The sequence below is a fragment of the Rissa tridactyla genome, chromosome 8 (genome assembly GCF_028500815.1).
Source record: "Rissa tridactyla isolate bRisTri1 chromosome 8, bRisTri1.patW.cur.20221130, whole genome shotgun sequence".
NCBI lineage: Eukaryota > Metazoa > Chordata > Aves > Charadriiformes > Laridae > Rissa > Rissa tridactyla.
Window position 1 is genome coordinate 9,477,737 of NC_071473.1, and position 20,683 is coordinate 9,498,419.

Below are 20,683 nucleotides of genomic sequence, written 5' to 3' on the forward strand. Positions count from 1 at the left end.
GATAAAAAGTAGACTTGCATTAAATAAATGTAGGAGGTATTGAAAAAGGTTCTTACTGAAGACATGTATCTCATTTCCTCGCGGAGAGACGCTAGGTTTCTCAATGAACCCCCAAGAATGGGGGAAAAAAGGTCCTCCATTACCTTGTCACCAAAATAGATAAGGTAACCTATAGGGGTTCATAGTTACTCTGACGGACACTGTATACAGTCAGTATTTTTAGACAGTAATGTCCAGAAACCCCAATTGTCATTAAGTTCCCAATCTGTCCTACAAATAGAAGGTCTGATTCCTTCCTTGAAAAGGAAATATAAGAAAAAATTTAATCAAGCAAAATTTTCACTATGTATAATTCAGGATCTTGGAATTGCTCTTTTTATTCAAATCTGTTCCCTAAGAGTAACGGACGACCACCCAATTTAACCATCAGCCTCGCAGCCAGCTGCCTGCCGGACCACTGAGCTAGCGCCGGAGCACACCAGTGCCGAGGGCAGATGGTGTGCAGGTGGCAGTGGAATATCCAGGTGCAGTCAAGGAATGATCAGGGTTTCTCTCTGGTTTTTGAAAGCTCCTCTCTAGAAATATTGAAGCAACCCTAACAACAAGAGTCAGGCCTTCTGGAGGCCCGTAAGTTTCAATACGACGGCCACTGCCATATTCAACAGCCACAACCACTTCGCCTTTAATTTAACTGTGATGGTTATTGTTCTTGAATATTTATATTATGTATGAACACAGGCAATGACAGAGTCACTGCAAAATTCATAATCTAAAAGACAAAAGAACAGACCAAAGAATAGGGATAAATACAAGACATGCAAGTAAATGACCATGGTGATCTGTGTAACTCTTTAAAAAAAGGATTCTGTGAAAGTCTTTGGTTTGAAAAGTACTCCAAAAATTCAGATGCTGGTCTGAACAACCAAAAAAATTGTTCTGGAAATTTATCACAGTAGTTTTCTTTTATACTTGCAGAATTTCTTATTCCTACTCAGAGAATCTAGAAATACTACAGTGGCACCTGCCTTCATTAAGTCCTCTTTCTTACAGGCTTATCCAGAGTTGCAAAAGTGTGCAACAATGAAAAAGTATTGTTTTGATTCAAAATAACCATCTCAAAAATCTCCACTTATAGATACGATTAAGATCCTTTACACAAAAACCAGGAAAAAAACCCATTGTTTATAAACAATCAGACACTCAAGTACTGATTTACCTGACCTAGTATTTAAAACTAATTAGATATATTAATGCCACATTACACTATCACTGTATGAGCCTCACAGGTTTACAGGGAAATATTCACACACACACTTCACAAAAATACCCTGGAGCTTTTTCACAGGTCAAACCGAGCGTGAACTGAGACCTTTCTTTGTAATGCTGTAAGTATTAATACAACTATTGAAGAGTCAGAAAGAAATTACTGGCTACCGGTTTTCTTTTGCACTAATCTAAATGCATTACAATAAGAGAAAAGTATTTGGAGAAAAAAAAAATCCTTACAATAAGAAAACATTTCTGTGCATTATATGGAGGGTACATTTTTCAAGGACTGTGAAAGTGGGAATAACCAAATTTAATCTTCTGAAGAAAGGAAGTGCAAACGAGCAGACATTTTGAAGTGTGACTCCTGCTAGCTGCCTGAACTCTTCTTATCACCTTCTCCAAATAAAAGCTCCTTGATACTCTCAATAGTTAAATGAAGAATAAAAAAAATTGTACTTTGACCCCTTTTGCCCCCCTCCCTTCTCTGCATCTTCCACTGCTTTGCTGGTCTTTTGAATACACTTTTGTATTTTGAATATCCTCAAATATAAAGGCTATAGGTTGTGAACAAACAAAAAAATTTCAATTTAAAGTTTCCTGTTTCATTTCTGTCTCAGCCACAATTCTAACAAAATACACCCCCACACACACACAAAAAAGATGCAAAATATCACCATGTAATAAAACTATAAAACTACACTCAGAAGTTTTATCAAAGTGGTCATAGCCATGATACGCACACAACTGTTAACATATACAAACTATTTATGTACTTATTTACCTATTTATAATGAAGAAAAAACATGGTGAAAGAAAAGATAGTCTGGAACTACCGTGAGAAAGTCCATAAGTGGGGAGGCAGAGTCATGTAACGGGCAGCAGAAAGAGGCCGAACAGGTGAATGGTAACAAGAACACGAGAGGAACTAGAGGAAGCACAGCAAGAAGCCTTAGTAGTGAGAACATGCCAAACAATAAAAGACCAGCTATCTTTTGTCTTCAGTTCTGTCTGAAAATCATAGTGGCAACCTTCCCCCCTAGTATGCTCTCTACCTGGGGAGGACCTAACCGTTTTATTGATAAAACTCAGTCCTCCTTCTGTGCTTGCATACTTGCTACGTATTTTGCAAGTCACAGTGTGTTGCCTCAGTTTTCTCTTTTGTAGGACCAATATTTATGTAGTCTGTAAGACTGTTTATGGTCCTGGAGTGAAGGAAACCAAACACGGACCTATGCCAAGGTCCACTCGTGTCAAAGGGGAAATTTCCATCTATGTTTGTGTACTTTAGATCAGACCCCGTATCCTGTAAACATGAAAAATGAACAGCAGCAAAAATAATCTCCAGTTAGGGCTCTAACAGCAACATTAGGAAGATGTCACAAACCACTAATACATTTTCAATTTTCTCATTGCTGTTTTGACAACCTTTATATAAATTAAGGCAAGTTTCAACACTTGCATCAGGACTTGTAGCCATAAAACCTCAACCTCATAAAACACCATCACACAATATAAATATTTTGTAGAGAAACTTTGTAGTGAAAATTTTCCAACACACAGTTGTAGTTTTTTAAGCCAAAATTTTCTCCTTTGTTAACTTGAATTCTGCCACATTACTGGAATGGCAATTCTTTACTTGGATCCACACAGAATAACATCCATATAGACATATTTGTTGGACTTTTCTGTTATTATAATTGTGCTGCTCATCATATCCCCTCAAAAAAATTTAAAGCTCAAATTACTAAAGAACATTAAAGAAAAAACATAATAGAAATCAAATATACGCTAAACATGGCTGGTTTTGAGACAAACGAGTGAAATATAGCAGTGTGCAGAAAGCAAAGCCTGTAGAACTGGGCACATTACAGAAAAAAAGAAATCAGCCACCCATGCAAAATTAGCCCTGTTGGCCATCTGAGAACTGACAATGAAGTCAACTGTAAAGGCAGCTGAGACCAGCAGACTTCACCTAATTAAAATATTGGGGGGGAGGGAGAAAAAAATAAAATCGATGTATATATATGCATATACAGACATTTGGCAGAAAGCTACCACTTCAGATTTAGTAATCATGTATAGACATATATATCTATCTATCTTAGCTATCCACTTCATTAAAGCCATGATAAATTTATTTTCTCTGTATGTGCACATTTGTTTTGGTACACACAGACAGATTAAACCAGGAAATGTGTCCTTCTGAGCTGAGGATCAAATAAATAGCTCTATATAGAAAATAAGAAAATGCAGATAAATAAATTATTGTGAATGAATGCTTATTTATAAAATACACCTTCAGTTCCTGTAACCCCTGTAAAATATGCATACAAAGACTAATCCTCAACAGCCAGGAAAATACTTATGCTTATTCCTAACCTAGATCCATATACCATTCTCTTTCATTGAGCATAAGGATTGAAGGTGAACTTGAGCAATACTGTCATATTATTAAATTCAAGTGACAGTAGACTTTTACAATATCAGTATTTTTCAGAGCCGTGGAACTTTTTTTTATTGTTTTCTTCATAGTTCTTTCATTAACGTGCTAAAGAAGGTTGGGTAATGATACTCCCATGATACTCAGAGTAAAGACTCAGCCCGTTCTATGCCAGAAAAGTAAAATTTAAGGGGGATCAGGGCAAAACCACAGATCACTCTCTTCCCCTGTCCCTGATTCAGTACGTAGAGCTTGGTTACTTGTGATCGAGCTTCACTGCTATTCAACCAGAAACACCACTGGAAAATGCTGACAAAAGGCAACGGTGTTGCTCATTAGCATATTTATAGGAGTACAAAACATTCAAGGCTCTATTTCTATTTATTTTACTTGGCTATTTCAGCAGTGTTGAATGTAGAAATGGGGACATCAGTATGTATCTCAGCAAGTTTCCAAAAACTTTTGTTAGTTTCTTGATAAAACTCTAGTTCCCTGTCCTCTGAAAGGTACAGCTGTCCTTTAAGACAACAGAAATGTTTTGTGTTCTCCTGGACGTGAAATGTAGATTACCAGTCGGAGTTGAGACTGCTCCTTCTCTTGCTTTGAAATCTGCTCCGGGAATCAAGGATTCCCAAGGGATATAATATTTTGACAGTGCCACTGGTAGTATACAGAACCCAGTGGAAGACAAGGTAACTATACTGAGGCTTTTATTTACTGATGTCGTAGCAATTACTAGAAATACTAAAGCTGGAAACAAATTCAAATTTTACAAGCTCCTTCACTTACAGTAACCAGCTTTTGAAGGTACAATGTTTGCATTTAAAATTCTGGAAACCAATGCAGCGTTTGTGTCTCCTTACAAAGGAAAAGTAGGCTGCAAGATCTCATTTAGAAACAGATCATAGAGAGAGTGAGGATCATAAGACTGTGGCCTTGACTATTCTGAAAAAAAAATTGAGCTTCAAAGAAAAAACTGGAGGCGCTGGAGGAGAGCCAAAGAAGTCATACTCAGGTATGGAATATATTAAAAAAAGCTGGATCTCTGATGGAACAAAAAAATTATCCCTCTGGGTTTTTTGGTTTTGGCTTTTTTTTTTTTTTTTTTTTTTTTAGCATGAGGACTGCTTTGCATTGATAAACCCCATTTTAACACACTATAGAAATGTATTTCTATTTAACAGACCTTTCGGAATGCTTCCCATATTTAGACAACTGAAAAAGCAACACAGGAGTTTACTCCTTAAATTTGCAGCAACTTCTTTTTCTTTATTATACCACCTAAACAGTTGGGATAAGGATGTTTCCCATCAAAATCTGACCAGCACTTTTTAGCATATTATCTCTTATATATTCATAAATCCTGTTAAAAAAAGAAAACTCCTTTACAAATAAAAACGGAAATTGCAATAAAAAGCATAGAATCAATTACATTTTAAATGTGATATCTGGAAGGATATAATAATAAACTATTTATGACATATCCAGAAGGACACAATAATAAATTCTCTCATTTTCATTCTTATTTAATATTCCAATCTTTCACTTTGCTCTAATAATGCTTACTTCATAAGCAATATTTGTTAAGAAATCTTTAATTTCAAGGTAAGTTCACAAAAAGCTGGGTTTTAATAATAATTTGAATAATAATTATTTTTTAAAGGCCTACTTGTTTAGAGGATTTAAGATCAAGCGTGTATCAATTTAAGTAGGACTTTGACACTTCAGTGTCCTTGTGGAGCTGTCACTACGTTATTTAGGAGCACAAGTACTAGCAGAAGCTATGAGTCATTCAGGCTGTGATTCCACAGTGTATTTCTCTTGTTGGCAAAGCTGACTTAAGCAGTTCCTGCCACCACCTCTATATCTTACCAGCTCATTTGTTTTCTTCACCTTGCCCTGAGCCCTTCATTTTAATCCCTCGTCCACAAGTAGGTTGGGATGAAGAACAGGAGAGAGCAGGGAGCCATTTATGTTGGCTTTACTTCCAAGAGAAACGTTTGTAAAACGGTGATCTTAGATATTTATCTTGGGTACAAATATCCATCCTCACAATTCAGTGGTATCAAAATTGCCTTACTAAACGATGCCTCTTCGGTATGCTCGAGTATGACAACCTCACTGCAGTTCATAATCAGTTTCCAAACTACAAAATTCACTGCCTTAAATGGGAATCTTGCTGGCAAGACCTAGCGATCTACAGAAGGAAACTGTGGGAAGTGTCCTACCAGTGGTAGGTTTGAACAACAACGGCTGGACAGTATGATGCAGTAGCAGGTAACTGAAGGTATCGAAGTTGAGATGAAATGGGTCACTCTCCAAAGGTGTCCATCTCTTACTGCAGAAACATCCCACACAACTTTGACCTCATGACTACTTCTAAGACAGTCAAAGTTAACTGTTCATGCCACAATCACCAGCTTATCTCCAAAGCACCTGTCAAGGAGCTTTCCTCTTGCTGGATCAATGACTCAAGGTTCCAAGTTCCACAAGACAAGAGTTCAAGAAAGCTCAATTTTCACTTACATAATGTGATGAAGTAAACATATCCACAAAGATATTAATCTCTAAGTTTTCACTGACCACCAACCCACCCTCCAATTAAGTTTTCAAGTTGAAAATTTTCTTTAAAATCTGACCTCTGTAATTTTCTTATTCTCTCAATGTGGACTATTACTTCACTTTTTTTCTTATCTCATACAACAGCCACATTTTAAAACAAAATGCATTCTCAAGGACAGCAGCATTTCTTTCAAAACTACTGTGTAGCTTGGTTCTACAGGAATGAGGAATATATGATTGAGGCTGCAAAAACAAGTGTTCATTTCTCAGATGCAAAGTCATAAATGTCTGCAGAAATGCATCCTGATGCCAAGAATCATTACAGGTATTTTTAAAACAGCTGCTTACAGTTAGAGGAAGAATTTCTAGACTGTATATATATCCTCAAAGATTTCCATAGTAGGAAGCAGCATTGAAAACACTGCTTTGCTCCTTAGGACAAAGATATTCATAATACTGTCAGACTATTCGAATGCACTGCACTCTACAATTAAAATGCTTAAGAATTCTAAACTAATTTCTCTGTGAATAATTCTGCTACAAAATACCTTGTAACTAATACACTACCAAGTTAGAAAGCATCACATAGTTCTTTGTTGCACGCAGTAAAGGCCATTTAGAGGGCACAATTGTAACGCATTGAAGCTCTATTACTTTTTTGGAATAGCAGGGGAAAAAGAATAAAAGGAAAAAAGGTTACTCTGAGTACTGCAATAACTTACTGGTCCTTTAGCCAGTCGTTAACAAAAGGAATGGAAAAGAATTCTGTGAATGATTCATCTTTCCTCTTTGGGTTCTTGCTGATAACAAAAAAACAAACAAACAAACAAAAAAAAGAAAATAACTCCTATTAATTTAAATTGTAGTTATTCAAATGCCTTGATTCAGGCAAATGCCAAGGATTCAAATGCCTTTGAATCATTGAGCATAATTAATAGTAAAAGTCACAATTAACTAATTAACTTACTTGTATAACCACTCAGTTAGGAAGTCACAGGCAATAAATTTGGTCCTTTTTTTCTAAAGATAGAAGATAGGTTCAAATTATTTATTAGCTTTGGATTGGTCACATGTTTTTACTACTGCAGAGGAACAGAAGCTAAATTGAATGCTTTTATTAAATAAAATATACAGTACATTACTCTGTCTACTTTAATATTGCTACTGCCAACAGCCAGTGGCTCGAGCCAAAATTTTAGAAATTTTGTGGAATGCTTTCAAGTCAAGTAAAAAATGAGTGAGAAAATTCTACATATACTATCTTGATATTTGCTGCAGCATGGCTACAACAAGTACCTCTGAATGGTGTTCTTTCTACATGGCAATCTCATTGCAAAGAAATTAACAGAACTCATTTATGAAAGTATGGTGTAAATTACTCGCCATTTTGTTCAAAGTTCTATTATCATACTTAAAATATTTCATTGCTTCCAAGGCACAGAAGGAACTGTGTTCCACACAGTTGAATATTCCACAATATTCACTGGTGGAATATTGTTTCCTCCTGCATGGAACCAGCTTGAAGGCGCTGTGAATACTTAAGACCCACAGACAGCGGAGTATTGCATGGCTGCTCAGACAAAATCATCTGTTGGGGAGTCCAGAAAGGAAGGCAGAAACAAGGCACATGTGTATCCACAAAACAGATACCATGGACATTACAGAGAATCAGTTAAAAAGTTCAAAGCCTGGAGCTTTGGCACAAAACGTTTGTGCTCTTTGCTCCTGGTTCTAAGACTACTTCACCACCAAAGAGAATTCTGCAAAATGCTTTGCCACTGGTTATCCTTAGTGACTCATGCTGCCAGTACCTGTTTACCTGGACAGCACTGCATGCTGTAAAATACTTCTTGAGCTCAAAATTCAAAGCATGAATTTCAGTCAATACAGAATTGATTAGGGCCTTCCTTTTCTTAGAGATTTCCTTTCCACGTTCCATCTTTACAGATTTAATGTATAAATGAGTACAGGTGCTTATTCTGCTTATCACAAACCAGCGTAACCATGGTGTGGAGAATATAACGTAGACTTCTGGTCGGAATAACAGAAGAGCTTGACTAGTATCTGAACCTCTCACATGAGGTGTGCTATGGATGTACACAGCCAGAGAGCAAACACTAAAAGCCATTAAGCCCCTGCAGAACAGAAACACTGAGTGCTTTATCAAAATAGCAGCCATTTAGCTGGAAACGTAATGCATGACAAATTACTTTATTCTATGCATTATCCTCATGATCTGTGTTTCTCCCTGTGCTACAAGAATATGATGCAAAAAGGACTGGGGGATGTGAACAGAGAGGCAGAAAAAATGTGCTCCACGTGGTGTAATTTGAAAGAATTTGGGATATTAGCACATGGCATAATTTGGGGGTCAGTGTATTACTTCAGCCTCAGGTGAAGCGGAACATTATGTGAGGTGCTGACTGCACAGCGAAGAATCCTGGGTAGTCATGTAGGTAGGGGATGACAAACGTGAAGTTTGGAGCTAGACTGCACAGCACTCCTAGATGATACCCAGGAAAGCTTTTGCTTTTCTAAGTGAATCTTATCCTTGGCAGACATACTGTCTGACTCCCACAGAAAAGAGAGTGAACTTCTTTTCAAAAAAAGCAGAACAGAAAAAGAGAATAACACAAAGCAATTATCAGTGCTGAACCTCATGTGCCTTTATGGTCGGTTTCATGACAACAAAAGCATTGGGGTTCACATTAGAGTGCTGGGCTGCCAAGAAACACATCTCTTTAAGGAATTTTCACACTTGTCATGCTAATACCAGACACTGTTTCAAGAAGCCAAACACCTAAGCTTTAAGAGACCAACACCTTCACTGGAGAGCTTTCTACAGGTCATTTCAAATGTTAAATGGACAAATTTTGACTTGAACAGAATCTGAAAACAAATAGCAGAGTCTGATTGTCTTTGTACAGCTATTCTCAATCACAGTATGAAATTGGGTTCTATTACTTAGTGAATTGTTTCAGAGAATAAATTCTATACTTTGACAACAAAATTCAATTTAATCTAGCAGTTGTAATTTAATCTGTTTTAAGTAAATTGCTTTTCCTTTGCAACAGGAAAAAACAATCAGAACAGTGTTGTCAAAACAGTCATGACCAAAGGAATCAAATTCATCTTGCTTTATCCTTGTTAGATCCAGTGAAGTTACCAGGGAGGAATTCGGTCAAACTGAATATTTTTTTAACTTCGTTATTTTTTTGCCAGGAAACAGTTCACTTTGCTGGTGAATTAAATCATTAGTTGCACAGCAGTCAACATTTATAGAAAGGAAAAAATGACATAAATTGACCTGCCTTTGACACATTCCTCCTATGCTACATGAATCAGGATAATCACAGGAAATATCTGCACAATGTGCATTGTTAACCTGCAGATGTGTTTATAAACTACTCAGAATTCATTTTCCATTTTTCAGTTTAAATATGATGCGCTTGGTAATAATAATACAAAAATACTGATGAGCAAGAGATGGCAAAGTCATTCGGAAACCTTCTTCCATTCACTTTCCCTGATCTATCATACTTGTAAATACAATATATTCCATTACAGAATCTGATACAGAATCCTCTTTCTGTGATTGCTAACTAGAAAGAAAAGTCAAAGTTATGTTAATAAAAACATTTAAACATTGTTCAGTTTTAATGCTGAAAAATGAATGCATTAGTCAGTACTCATGAGAGAAAAGATTTAAGAAAATAGTCTTTCCCCTGGAGACATCTGACAGCAGATAGGACAAAGCACAGGAGAACTTATGGTAGGGGAAAAAAAATCAGCAAGGGAATACACTGGGCAACCTAATAGGTTTTTTTCATCTCTAATTTAAAAATGAAGCTTCTGCAGACTGTTCTCATACGAGTTTGAAGTTTGCAAATATATCTAGCAGCTGGTGCTTTTTCTACGTTTTTGCTTTTCAGACTTTTCATGTGGACTACATAACGCAAGAGAGACTATCTTAAATGAAATGTTTAAATTGTATGTTTCTGTATCACCTTCCAAATAAGATCTTGCAGATTTCTTTCCTACACAAATGTCCACTTTCAGCATAACTGTCTCCCTTTCCTGATTTTCCCATCTGATTCTACAATTCTTCCTTTCCAGACATGGATGTATCTCTTCTAATCTGTTCCTTGAATTCCTCTGTTTGTCCCATGATCTGCTCTCCCTTACCACAATTTCAATTGCTAAACAACTCTCCTACTTAATTTTTCATTCTCTTCTCATTCATCTTCATTCCCCTTCAAAACATGAAAACCTTTAGTCTCTCTCATCAAAAAACCACTCTTCATTCTCCCTCACAGTTCCCTCTCTCTTCTCCCGGGCTCACTCGATGTTGACTGCAGTCAGTTTGATTATTCCTCCCTTTCTTCCAGTGCTTAATCTTTTTATCTTCCACTGGTCTTTTCTATACAGCTGCCCTTTACAGGCTTTAATGACTCATGTCTAGCCAAAATTCAAACCCAATATTCTGTTCTCATCCTTCATGATTTCAGTTAGCTTAATCACAATTAATCATGTTCCTCTCCTGTTCTCCCATGAATTCCATGAATGTTTCTACTCTTTGTTCTCCTCTTAGTTTTTGAAGATATCTTCTGGTGTGTTTATCGCAAAATCCTTTCTCCCTGTCCCTAATTTCCTCTGAGTTTCTAAGGGCTCTGGTTTTGATCCTAAAAATCAGTTCCAGTTATTGCACTAACCATTTTAATATAAATTATAGCACGTTTTTTTTCCTCCAAATCCATATGGAACAACACATTTCTTATGAAAAAAAAGTATAATTAGAAATTACGTATTTAAGTCAGATAAGGAAACAGAATGTCCAAGTACAAGCACCTGGACAGAATGGAAAAGAACACAAATATTCAGTTATATGGCAAGCATAAAGAGCTATTGTTTTACTACTTGTTGTTCAAAAGGAGGAAGAAGTGATGTCACAGTGGAAAATGATCATCTGATATAAGCTTGCTTTCCTACACTTGGTTCCCCAATAGCAGGACATCTCTTCATTTAACAACAAAAAATCACTTACTGTCTTTTTCATAAGATGTGCTTATTTTTGTGAAGCTTCTGTACATGAGAATATACTTGTTTTTATTAGTTTACTGTAAAGCAACACACAAACCCATACAAAATCCACTTTCAGAACAGATACTTTCTAATCTAGATACTATTGAAGCTCTGAAAAATGTCTCAGATTAACAATAGACAAAGTAACTTTAGATTCGTCCTGAGTTTGAAACTTAAATATTTCTAAGAATTCTCATATTTTTGTATTAAGTGCTGTTTTATTGCCTTCAGAAATATGTAACATCTATCAAGGTCTGTATTTTAAGCTGGCTGTAAGACATGCCTTTTTCCTGTTAAAGGAAAGGCTTCCTTTAAAAAAAAAAAACACGAATCAATACAGATTTCATTAAAAGTGTGATGAATAATATATATGTTCAATCTGATCTTGGCTAGGTAATGTAAATGTGATGGCAGGAATGATGTACAGAGATGTCATGCCATAACGACATGTAAATGAACCATTTTCCTACTCCACCTCTATTAATCATAGATTATAAACACATATACACACATCTATAAATCAATCCGTTTATAGACACATACAAATCTGACGAAGACAGCAAAAACTGAAATAAGTTACTGTTATTAAATGTACAGATTTGGATTTGAAATGCAAGTTTGGGGTGTCCGCCGAAGCATGGTAAGCTTTATGTATTTTTAGCTGTGCCAGGCATGCACAGGCCAGTGGCAAACAGCACACATGCAATTTTTACAAAGCGTTCCACAATGGCTGTCATCATACATACACGTCTGTAAGAGGAACTCAATGTCAGTAGCTAGACAGGAGGTAGCTCAAGATCTAAGATGATTCATAACCCACCAGTAACACAAAGCACAGACTGTATTCCACAGATGTGTATGATGTAGACAAAGGGAGATATTTTAATTGTCATTTATATTAATTGCTCTTTATATTATGAAGCCGCATGTAAGAGGAGGGTCAGCTACAGGCACAAAAATACAGAGAAGTTTTACATTGGAAAGTGTGGATGACAGGCAGAAAGCTGGAAAGAAATAGAAAAATAATTACTTCCATGGTTGAAAAAAATAGCAGAAATGATGGAAGACCCCACAACTCCCAGTACCTAATCTATTGCTGGGGGGTCTGTGAGTTAGGCTACGGTGATACAATGAGCTTTATTTTGCACCACTTTCTAACACTTTTTTAAGAATTCCCTATATACAATGAAGAATGTCTCTCTAGTGTATGTGTGTCTACGCACACATACACTGAAAACAAATCTATAAAAATATATGTAGCAAACAATGATTTTTAAAATACACAATTTTGATAAGCTCATTAATGCTGAATACCCTGCTTTCCAATTAAATACAATTCACGTAGAATGTTAAAAAGCTAAAATACAAAATGTCTATTAGGATGCCAGACCAGCAAAAATAATTGAGTAATGATGTAAAATTCAAGTTCTTTATGTCAAATGAGTGATCACCCTCAAATGAGTGATGCACATTAATCTGAAAGGAAGGCCGTTTCTCTAAAATACACTATTTAGGCTAGATAAAAGTGGATATTTAAAGAGGATTTATTGTGAATTAGAGATTGTCATAATTATCGAGTATGGTCTGAATTACTGGAGAAAATAATACCCAAGATCCAAGATCAGATCCAAAACAACTCATGATATGTTATTTCGTATTATTGTGGTTGGTTTTCTTGCAAAAGACCAAATAAAGAAATCCTGCCTGTGAAATAAAAGGCTGTAACTTCCTGCCATTTATTTGAACTGAAAACTGAAAACTAACCTCAAAACACTTTTCCTTCTTTGCTCGATGCAGAAGTTCAGCCATTCCAGGTAAAAGTACTGGAAATATGTAACACTCTAAGTATTCTCGAGGAGAACCTGTGCAAAACAATACAACTTTCACCTACAGGTAAGCACTTAGATTTCACAAAAAGACGAACATTAGATATCATAAACTAAGTATCAGTTATTTTATCAATACCATCACAGCTTGAACTAAACAGATTCATTCAGTTCAGATACAGCCATGGATCTGTCTTTGCTTCTCTTCTGCCAAGACAACATAAACTTGAGTAAATTTCAAACTAAAGGTGCATCAACACCGCAAACTACAGTGTGCCTCAGAGATGTCACTTAGTTTTAAATGACTAAACTCAGACACCAGAAGCGGTTTAGCCATGGAAATGAAAAGCAATGTGAACGAATTTACCCTGACAGAAAGAAAAGTAAATTAGCCTGCACTGAACTCAGTGCTGTTACAGCTAGACCGCTTTTGGTATCTATCCTCATGCCCTTTACAATCTGCAGTAACAGAGCTAGCAAAAAACCTGATTTTCTGGACAGAGGAAAAAACAAAGGTTACATTTCAGTGGTGCTGTGATTTCTTTCTCATAATTACTTCCTACTTGCCACATCCTTCAGAAATTTGAACATGACTCCATATACCCAATTTTTCACCTTAAGAGGGCTGTGTAGATTGGCATCTCTCTCTTGCGTTTGACTGCACTGCCTTTACATGAGGTCTACTTATCATAGTGCCCATGTGCTCACACACGTTGGCATTGCTGAGTTCCATGCAGAAGAAAGCGGCTGCACTCAGCGATGCCAGAACCCAGCAGTGCTATTGCCCATGCTGTAGGTATAGCCTAACGGCTACATGCTTGCTCAAGTGAGAGACTCAAGCTCTGTCTCCTTCTCAGCTTTTCCCCACATCTCTGTCTTCCCCTAATGGGACCTTTCACCATCAACATATAAAGTGGGTTAAGTGGAGGAGCCTTCTACCCCTTCCGATGAAGGCACTGCACATGGAGGAACTCAAGTTCACTGGGCCAGGGGGAACAGGGAGCACAACCCTGTATGAAGCCGTAAGAGCACTTCCATCAGAAAGGCGAGCAAAACAAAACCTGTTAGGATCCTAGACAAGCAGGGGTGGCTTATCGGCTGCAGTGCTGTCCTTGATTTAAAGCCAGACTGCCTGCTATTCAGCAAATATTCAGGTTTTGGTGTGGTCAGTAAAGATTAACTCACAGAAGCGTTCTCTTCTGGCACAGCTGAAACACTGAATTTATTCTCTGCTTTATACCTTTAATTGGTTCATATCCTGCCAGAAAATGTTCCTGATTGGAAGGACATTATATATATAAAAGCCAAGGGTAACACTGCTTCTGACTAGCAACAGGAATTCCTAATGAGCAAAAATTAATGGAAGAGAAGACAAGACACCAGCGAGGTCTAAACTGCATAATAAAAATACATTGCTACTTAGTAAATTTTATAAAGTATTAAAATTGATAAAAATGGAAGAACAAAACTTTAGAGCTGTTTCCATTCTGATTTGTAATCAGACAGGCAAAGATAGTACTTTGAAAGCAGTTTTCAAACTCAATTGCCTATTTAGTCTATTGATCCTCATTTTGCATTATTAAATTAGAGGAAGAATGGCTTGCCTTTTGCTGATTTAAGTGGCTAAATAAAAAGTCACTTATTCCGAAGAGAACAGAACTACCTTAACAGCTAGACTAGACAATGCTACTGATTTGTAGTGCACCATTTGAGCTTTCTTCCATTGACCAAGCGGCCAAGCTGGCTCCCTGTTTACAGACCAGGAGACTAATCATGCAAATTCTACTTTAGAAAAGGCGGTGTAGCTGTTAACACTTTAAATTCAACAATGACAAACCCTTGTCAAATGCAAGAAACATAATCACAGCACAGCAGGGTTCAAGATAATATACTCCTACTTACATGTTTTCGGATCAGGTGGTTCTGGAAAGGGGGCTGTCTCAGCCATGGGAAGCAACGGTTGGACAACAGTATCAGCTGCAGGGGCTGAATAGAATTGTTCCATACGTAATGCCTCCAAAGACACCTGGTCAAGATAAATGTAACCTATGTAAATACCCCAATCAGGCTGTAAAAAAATATAGAAGCCAATTCAACAGGAAAAATTATAAGGTCAGTTTAAAAAAATATGGAATTATAATTTCTAATTTAAATATTATTTCAGGATTCTCTGAATAATTTAAGAGAAAGAATTACACTTTAAAAAAATTCTGCAGTTTCCAGCACAATAAAAACATCCAAACCTAACAGAAGGTATATGACTGCTTTTAAGAGAATATGATGAGATAACACAATTTACAGGTTTTGATCAGGTTCAATTCCACTAATTTCAATGGTCACATCTAAGTGACATATCTCATATGTGAAATTGAGGCATAACTCCCTCGCTGCGCTTGCTCCCCCCTCCTGCAGTACTTCAGTATATTTCAGTACTCGGTCTGTTTGCAACTCCACCAAAAGGAGATCCTTGCACGCTTCAGAGTCCTGCCTTCGGAGGAGACAGTCGCAGCAAAAAGACAGCAAGACGCACAAACTAAACACAGCTGGCAATCTAATTTTAGCGTAGCACTACCCAAGCTGCTTTAAATAAAAGTAATGATTTGGAACATTACATTTGTTGATTCATAAAAGTTGTTTGCAAAATGTAGTTTTGTTTTCACTTTATGAATTAGGCTATTCTGCTGGTACCTAATTTTCCCATTTAGTTATTTAAAAATCTTTTAAAACCAGCCCTATGCAGATTTTTTTACTTGAACTATACTCACAGATCCACATTCTGATTCAGGAACATCTGGAAATTGAGGCTGTTCTGCTTCGTACTCTGAAAGTAAAAAGAAGTACATTTATCCAGAAGACTTTAAAAACATATTTATTTTTCTCCTAAACAAACATTACTTTCTAAAGGTACTTACGCTGGTTTGAAACAATAAAAATTAGTATACAAAAAATATTTGTTTAACATGAAATCAAATGTTTTAAAACAAGCGAGAACTTTAGAGCCTATTGTCTTGGCTTTAAGTCAAGTTCAAGGTTCTCAGTAATAAAAGAACCCTTTATTGGGAAAATTTTTTTAACCAAGATAATAATTTAATTTACGCGCAGATGCTTGCACAGAATTAACCATTATTTTTATTAGTATATAATAGTGCTTTTCAACTTGAATTCCCCCATAAGCAACTAAATGGCCAGGACATGACATTAAAAAAAAAAAAAAAAAAAAAAAAAAAAAGACAAAAGCAGTATATGACCTACACAGATTACTGGGTGAATCAGGATAAGAAAAATAAAGGAGGAGGACAATGACCCTGGTATGAAAAAAACTTACAGATTACACAATACAGAAAATTCTTACAGCCAAACTCAGCAGGTTTACCATTCTACCATTAGAATTAAGAGATTTACTGGCATCGCTCCTTCCATGTCTAGTACAGATGCCTCAGCTGAGTTTTATTAGAATAATGAAATTTATTCCTACATTTATAATAGCCGTTTCAACACAAAATACCTACTTCAAGGCATTCTAAAGCACTAACTGAAGAGAACCCCATTTGGAAACCGCAGAACTACAGCGTGGGTCTTTCAGCTTCCTGATCAACCTCAATGCTCTCACGTTAGGAAAAGACCAAGACTTTTGCCATTATCATCAGACTCTGATAACAAAAGTTTTGTATTAATTGACCTTGCGCAAGCGATAACATTGTCACCTCTCTGCTTCCCTAAAGATAATCCAAGTCCGTTACCAGGATCCAAAGTGAATCCAGATTACTGCATAGTAAACCAGAGGCCGTGGCACCATTGCAATAAGCTGGACAATAAACTGGACCTTTCTGACCCCACTGGCAGCAGAAACAAAGGTATGTTTCTGTCAGGAAATGACAGCAGTGAGAAGTAACGCAGCGCTCGGCAGCTGAGACGCTTTGGGGCTCGCTCCCAGCGGTGAGCAGGGCGGTGTTTAGCACTCTTCTCCCGGCCGGTACAGCCAAGGCCGCCGCAGGGCCGGCTGCGCTCCCGCCTCCACAGCACTGACTGGGGAACGGCAAGAGCCCGGCGCCGGCCTCGGCCCGGCCGGCAGCGAGGAGCGGCCGTGAAAAGCCCCGGGTGACCGAGCGGCAGCTCCGGCGGCCCGCCCGGGGGGTCTGTCCCCGCGGGGGTGCAGGGCCGGGCCCGGCCCGGCGGGAGAGGCGCTCCCACCTGCGCACACCCGCTGCCAGAGCCCGCCCGCCGCCATTGCCATTGCCGCCGCGCCGCGTTGTCACGGCAACGGCTCCGCCAGTCCCCGGCGCGGGGCGGGCGCGGCCGCGTTCCCCTTCCGGGTCGGCGCGGGGCGGCGGGCGCTGCACGTGGGCGGCGGCAGGTAAGCGGCGGGCGGCGGGGCCGGGCCGCGCCGCCTCAGGCCGCGGGGCGGGGACGGGGCGCTCCCACCTAACGGGGGAAGAAGCGGAGCGGGATGGGGGATGCTCGGCCCCCCCTTCTCCGCCCCCGCGCCGGGTGGGTGCACCGAAATCGGGTTCGGTCGGCGGGGGGGGCGGCCCCTCCGCAAGCCTGGGCGGCCCTGGGCCGGGCTCCCCCCGGCACAGGCCGGCAGCGAGGGCAGGGGGGGCGGGCGGCCCTCACACGCATCTGCTGGCGGTATTTGAACCCCACCGTGCCTGCAGATACAAGTATAGTATGGCATACTTGGACTTTTTTAAAGAATTTTAAGAGGGTGTCTTATAAGAGGCACTTAGAGAAATCCTGTGGATTAGTTATTAAGAGATGGGAAACCAAGTAGGAATAAATAGATCTCTCAGCAAAGGCAGGGAGCGTCACCAGGTGGGTCCCAAAGGCCTCTCTGCTGTAACCTGCTCATAGGCATAAATATCCCGGGAAAGGATGCGGATATAGCCAGGACGAGAAACCCCAACAGAAGCAAATTCAAGGTAATGACTGAGGTGCCTTAAATGGATCTTGTAATGCAAAGTGGGCAATAAAGTAAAGTTCAGTGTTAAACAAGTGAAAAGTCAGACATACATGGAAAACCACCTTAACTATACTTACCAATTTATATATGTGTGTATGTCTTGTCATTTAGGAAAGAGAGGGTAGATATTTCTCTCAAAATATCATGCTGGCAGCTGTCAAAAAGACAAATAGGAAGTTACAAACCAACTAGGACAGCAATAAAGAACAAGACAAAAACATCACCTCTTCACCGCTCCAGCAGACTGTATTGTCAGTGCTGCCATGCAGTTCTGGTTCCCTCCCATCACAGAAAGCAGACTGGGAAATGGGAAGAGTGCCAGGGACAGTGCAAGGTATGGGGTGGTTTCAGAATAAGACCAAATAGACTAGGACTTGCGTCATCGTGTTGAAGCGGTGCGCTAACAACTTAATTTCATTTTTTAGAATGATAATAAAGAAAAAGAGAAAAGAAGTTCACGTGGAACCTGTACAGAAAAAGAAAAATGTGAAAAGTGGCAGGAGCCATATTATCATCAAAAATGGGGAAGATGTTCAAACTGTCATTAAAACTGAGGATGATGACCAGCTTGAGACAAAAACAAAGGTAAGGAAAAAGGAAAACTTAAAAGAAGATGACTGTTTACACCAACTGGAACTGAAGAAGAAGAAGAAGAAAAACAAGAAAAAGAAAGTTGACTCTGAGTTACTGGAAGAAGCACATTCAGAAAGCTTTGTGAATGTAGGAGGCCATCCGGATTCCAAACCTCAAGAAGAATCAGAGGAAGAAATTAAAATTCTCAAAAAGAAGAAAAAAAAAGTTCAATGTCATTCCTCCTTATCATTGGAGAATAATGAGACTAGTGATGCGGAGCTTTCAAATCATCATACAGATGGTATTAAGGAAAACGAATTTGCTTTTAAAAAAAGCAGAAAAAATACTGCTTTGAATTTGGAATTGGATGATGAAGTACCTAAGAAAAAAAAGGAAGTAACTAAGAAAAAAAAGAAGAAAGACGATTTTTCATTAGAGGACATCCAGGACAGCGAACATAAACAGTCTGAAAAAGTTCGTAAAAAACCACACAAATACATTTCAGAAGAAAAAGCTTTTACTGGCGAAAACCATGGAACAGATATTATCCAGAATGATGGGGAGAATTACGTGAGAAGAAAGAAGAGGAAGAAAAAGAAAGATAAGTCCATCTCCTTTTTATCACCAGCAGATACTCGGGACAACATCTATGGAGTTCCCGACAGCCCCATTGCATTAAGAGACTTCAGAAAAAGGCAAAGAAAGAACTTCCATGAAACTGCATTCACAAATAGAGAGGAAAAGGATGCTACTGAGAACTCTGGAAGTATCAGAGAGACCAAGAGGAAGAAGAAGAGAAGCAAAGATGTTTCTTCCTTAACGTGCGAAGATGACCAAGGCTACAGTCACAGAGTTCCTGATAAGCATCTCCCCGCACAGCAAGAAGTTGAGTCTGAAGAAAAAGAGCTTTCTGGAAAAAAATGCAGGAAGACTATCAAGGGTAATAATGAATTAATTGAGAAGAAAAAGAAAAAGAAGATTCAGAAAGAGGAGGAGGAAACAACATATTCAAAAGTTTCTTTAAGTAATGACAGTGTATCTAAAAGCCAAAAAATAACGCTACTAGAAAGCAATAAAAAGAACAAAGAGAGTGAGATGAAGCGAGCTGAATGTGTCGCAGGGGATGTTGTAGATAGGGTATTATGCATGAGTAATCACACACTCTGTGACAAAAAAAGGAAAAAAAGAAAAAAAGAAGTACCACAGGACTCTGCTGAAGAACAAGGTTCAAAAGCAAATCCAAAAAAGAAAAAGATCAAAAGTGAAGACATGGGAAATAAGGCACTGGTAAGTTGTAAAGAAGAGCGTATCTTTGCGCCCTCCTGCTACAGAATTGAAAGCTTTTTAGGTAGGCAGTTCCCTATTTTGCAGGCTGTTCTGCCTGTTCAGACCCTTAGGTTACATCTTAGTTTTTGAGAAGTGGCATCAGCTGATCTGTTGATTTCAGCACAGAATAGTTGTGAAACACAGGAGAGTATTTTTTAATGCCTACTGCTGCAGTCATCTAGTGTTTCAATTGTGAAAATGTAAAATGTGTAAATCACATATTAGAACTAATAGCAAGTATTGGCACAAAAAGAAAACTAGTACGTACAGTCATAAATGCTCTTCTGTCCCTCTTTAATTTGCTCTTAGCAAAGTGACAACACTCCTATAAAACAGGATTTTAATACATGTCATTTAACCTGTGCAGGTTGGTCACACTGGCAGCACGAGTGTATCTCATTGTGTTTATTAGACTTTTCCTCAAGCTTTTGCTGCTGTTGCTGCTGAAATTGCGTAGTGTTAGAAGCAAGGGGGGAAATTTAGCCAAAAGCTGTTGTCTAACTTGGACAAAACTTCAGAGAAAACCCTAAGAATCCTAAGTGTAGACTAGGGCTTGAGCAGAGATGTATACATTCTGATAGAAAAATACTAGAGAACAACCTAAACACAAATTCTTCATTTAAAAAATAAATCTATGCAAGAAAA

At 38.3% G+C, this 20,683-nt stretch overlaps 2 protein-coding genes across 8 annotated transcripts in view; one reads left to right on the top strand and one right to left on the bottom strand.

Moving 5' to 3' along the window:
* The window catches only part of IQCK (IQ motif containing K), a 160,433-nt gene extending 142,942 nt beyond the window's left edge, over positions 1-17,491 (bottom strand). For all 5 annotated transcript variants that reach the window (XM_054212933.1, XM_054212932.1, XM_054212934.1 and 2 more), the window contains exons 1-6: positions 17,371-17,491; positions 15,945-16,000; positions 15,082-15,205; positions 13,118-13,215; positions 7,239-7,291; positions 6,994-7,071 (exon numbers count right to left, since the gene is read on the bottom strand). In XM_054212933.1, coding sequence (XP_054068908.1) covers positions 6,994-7,071; positions 7,239-7,291; positions 13,118-13,215; positions 15,082-15,205; positions 15,945-16,000; positions 17,371-17,413 — 452 coding nt within the window. In that variant the 5' untranslated portion in view covers positions 17,414-17,491. The remainder of the gene's footprint in view (positions 1-6,993; positions 7,072-7,238; positions 7,292-13,117; positions 13,216-15,081; positions 15,206-15,944; positions 16,001-17,370) is intronic.
* Positions 1-20,683, top strand: part of KNOP1 (lysine rich nucleolar protein 1) — a 36,141-nt gene that overhangs the window by 6,060 nt on the left and 9,398 nt on the right. For 2 of the 3 annotated variants that reach the window (XM_054212925.1, XM_054212927.1), the window contains exons 2-3: positions 16,902-17,033; positions 18,565-19,999. In XM_054212925.1, the coding sequence (XP_054068900.1) occupies positions 18,566-19,999 (1,434 nt within the window). In that variant the 5' untranslated portion in view covers positions 16,902-17,033; position 18,565. Of the gene's footprint in view, positions 1-16,901; positions 17,034-17,476; positions 17,534-18,564; positions 20,000-20,683 lie in introns of those variants that run through there. The other variant, XM_054212926.1, reaches the window with a different exon arrangement.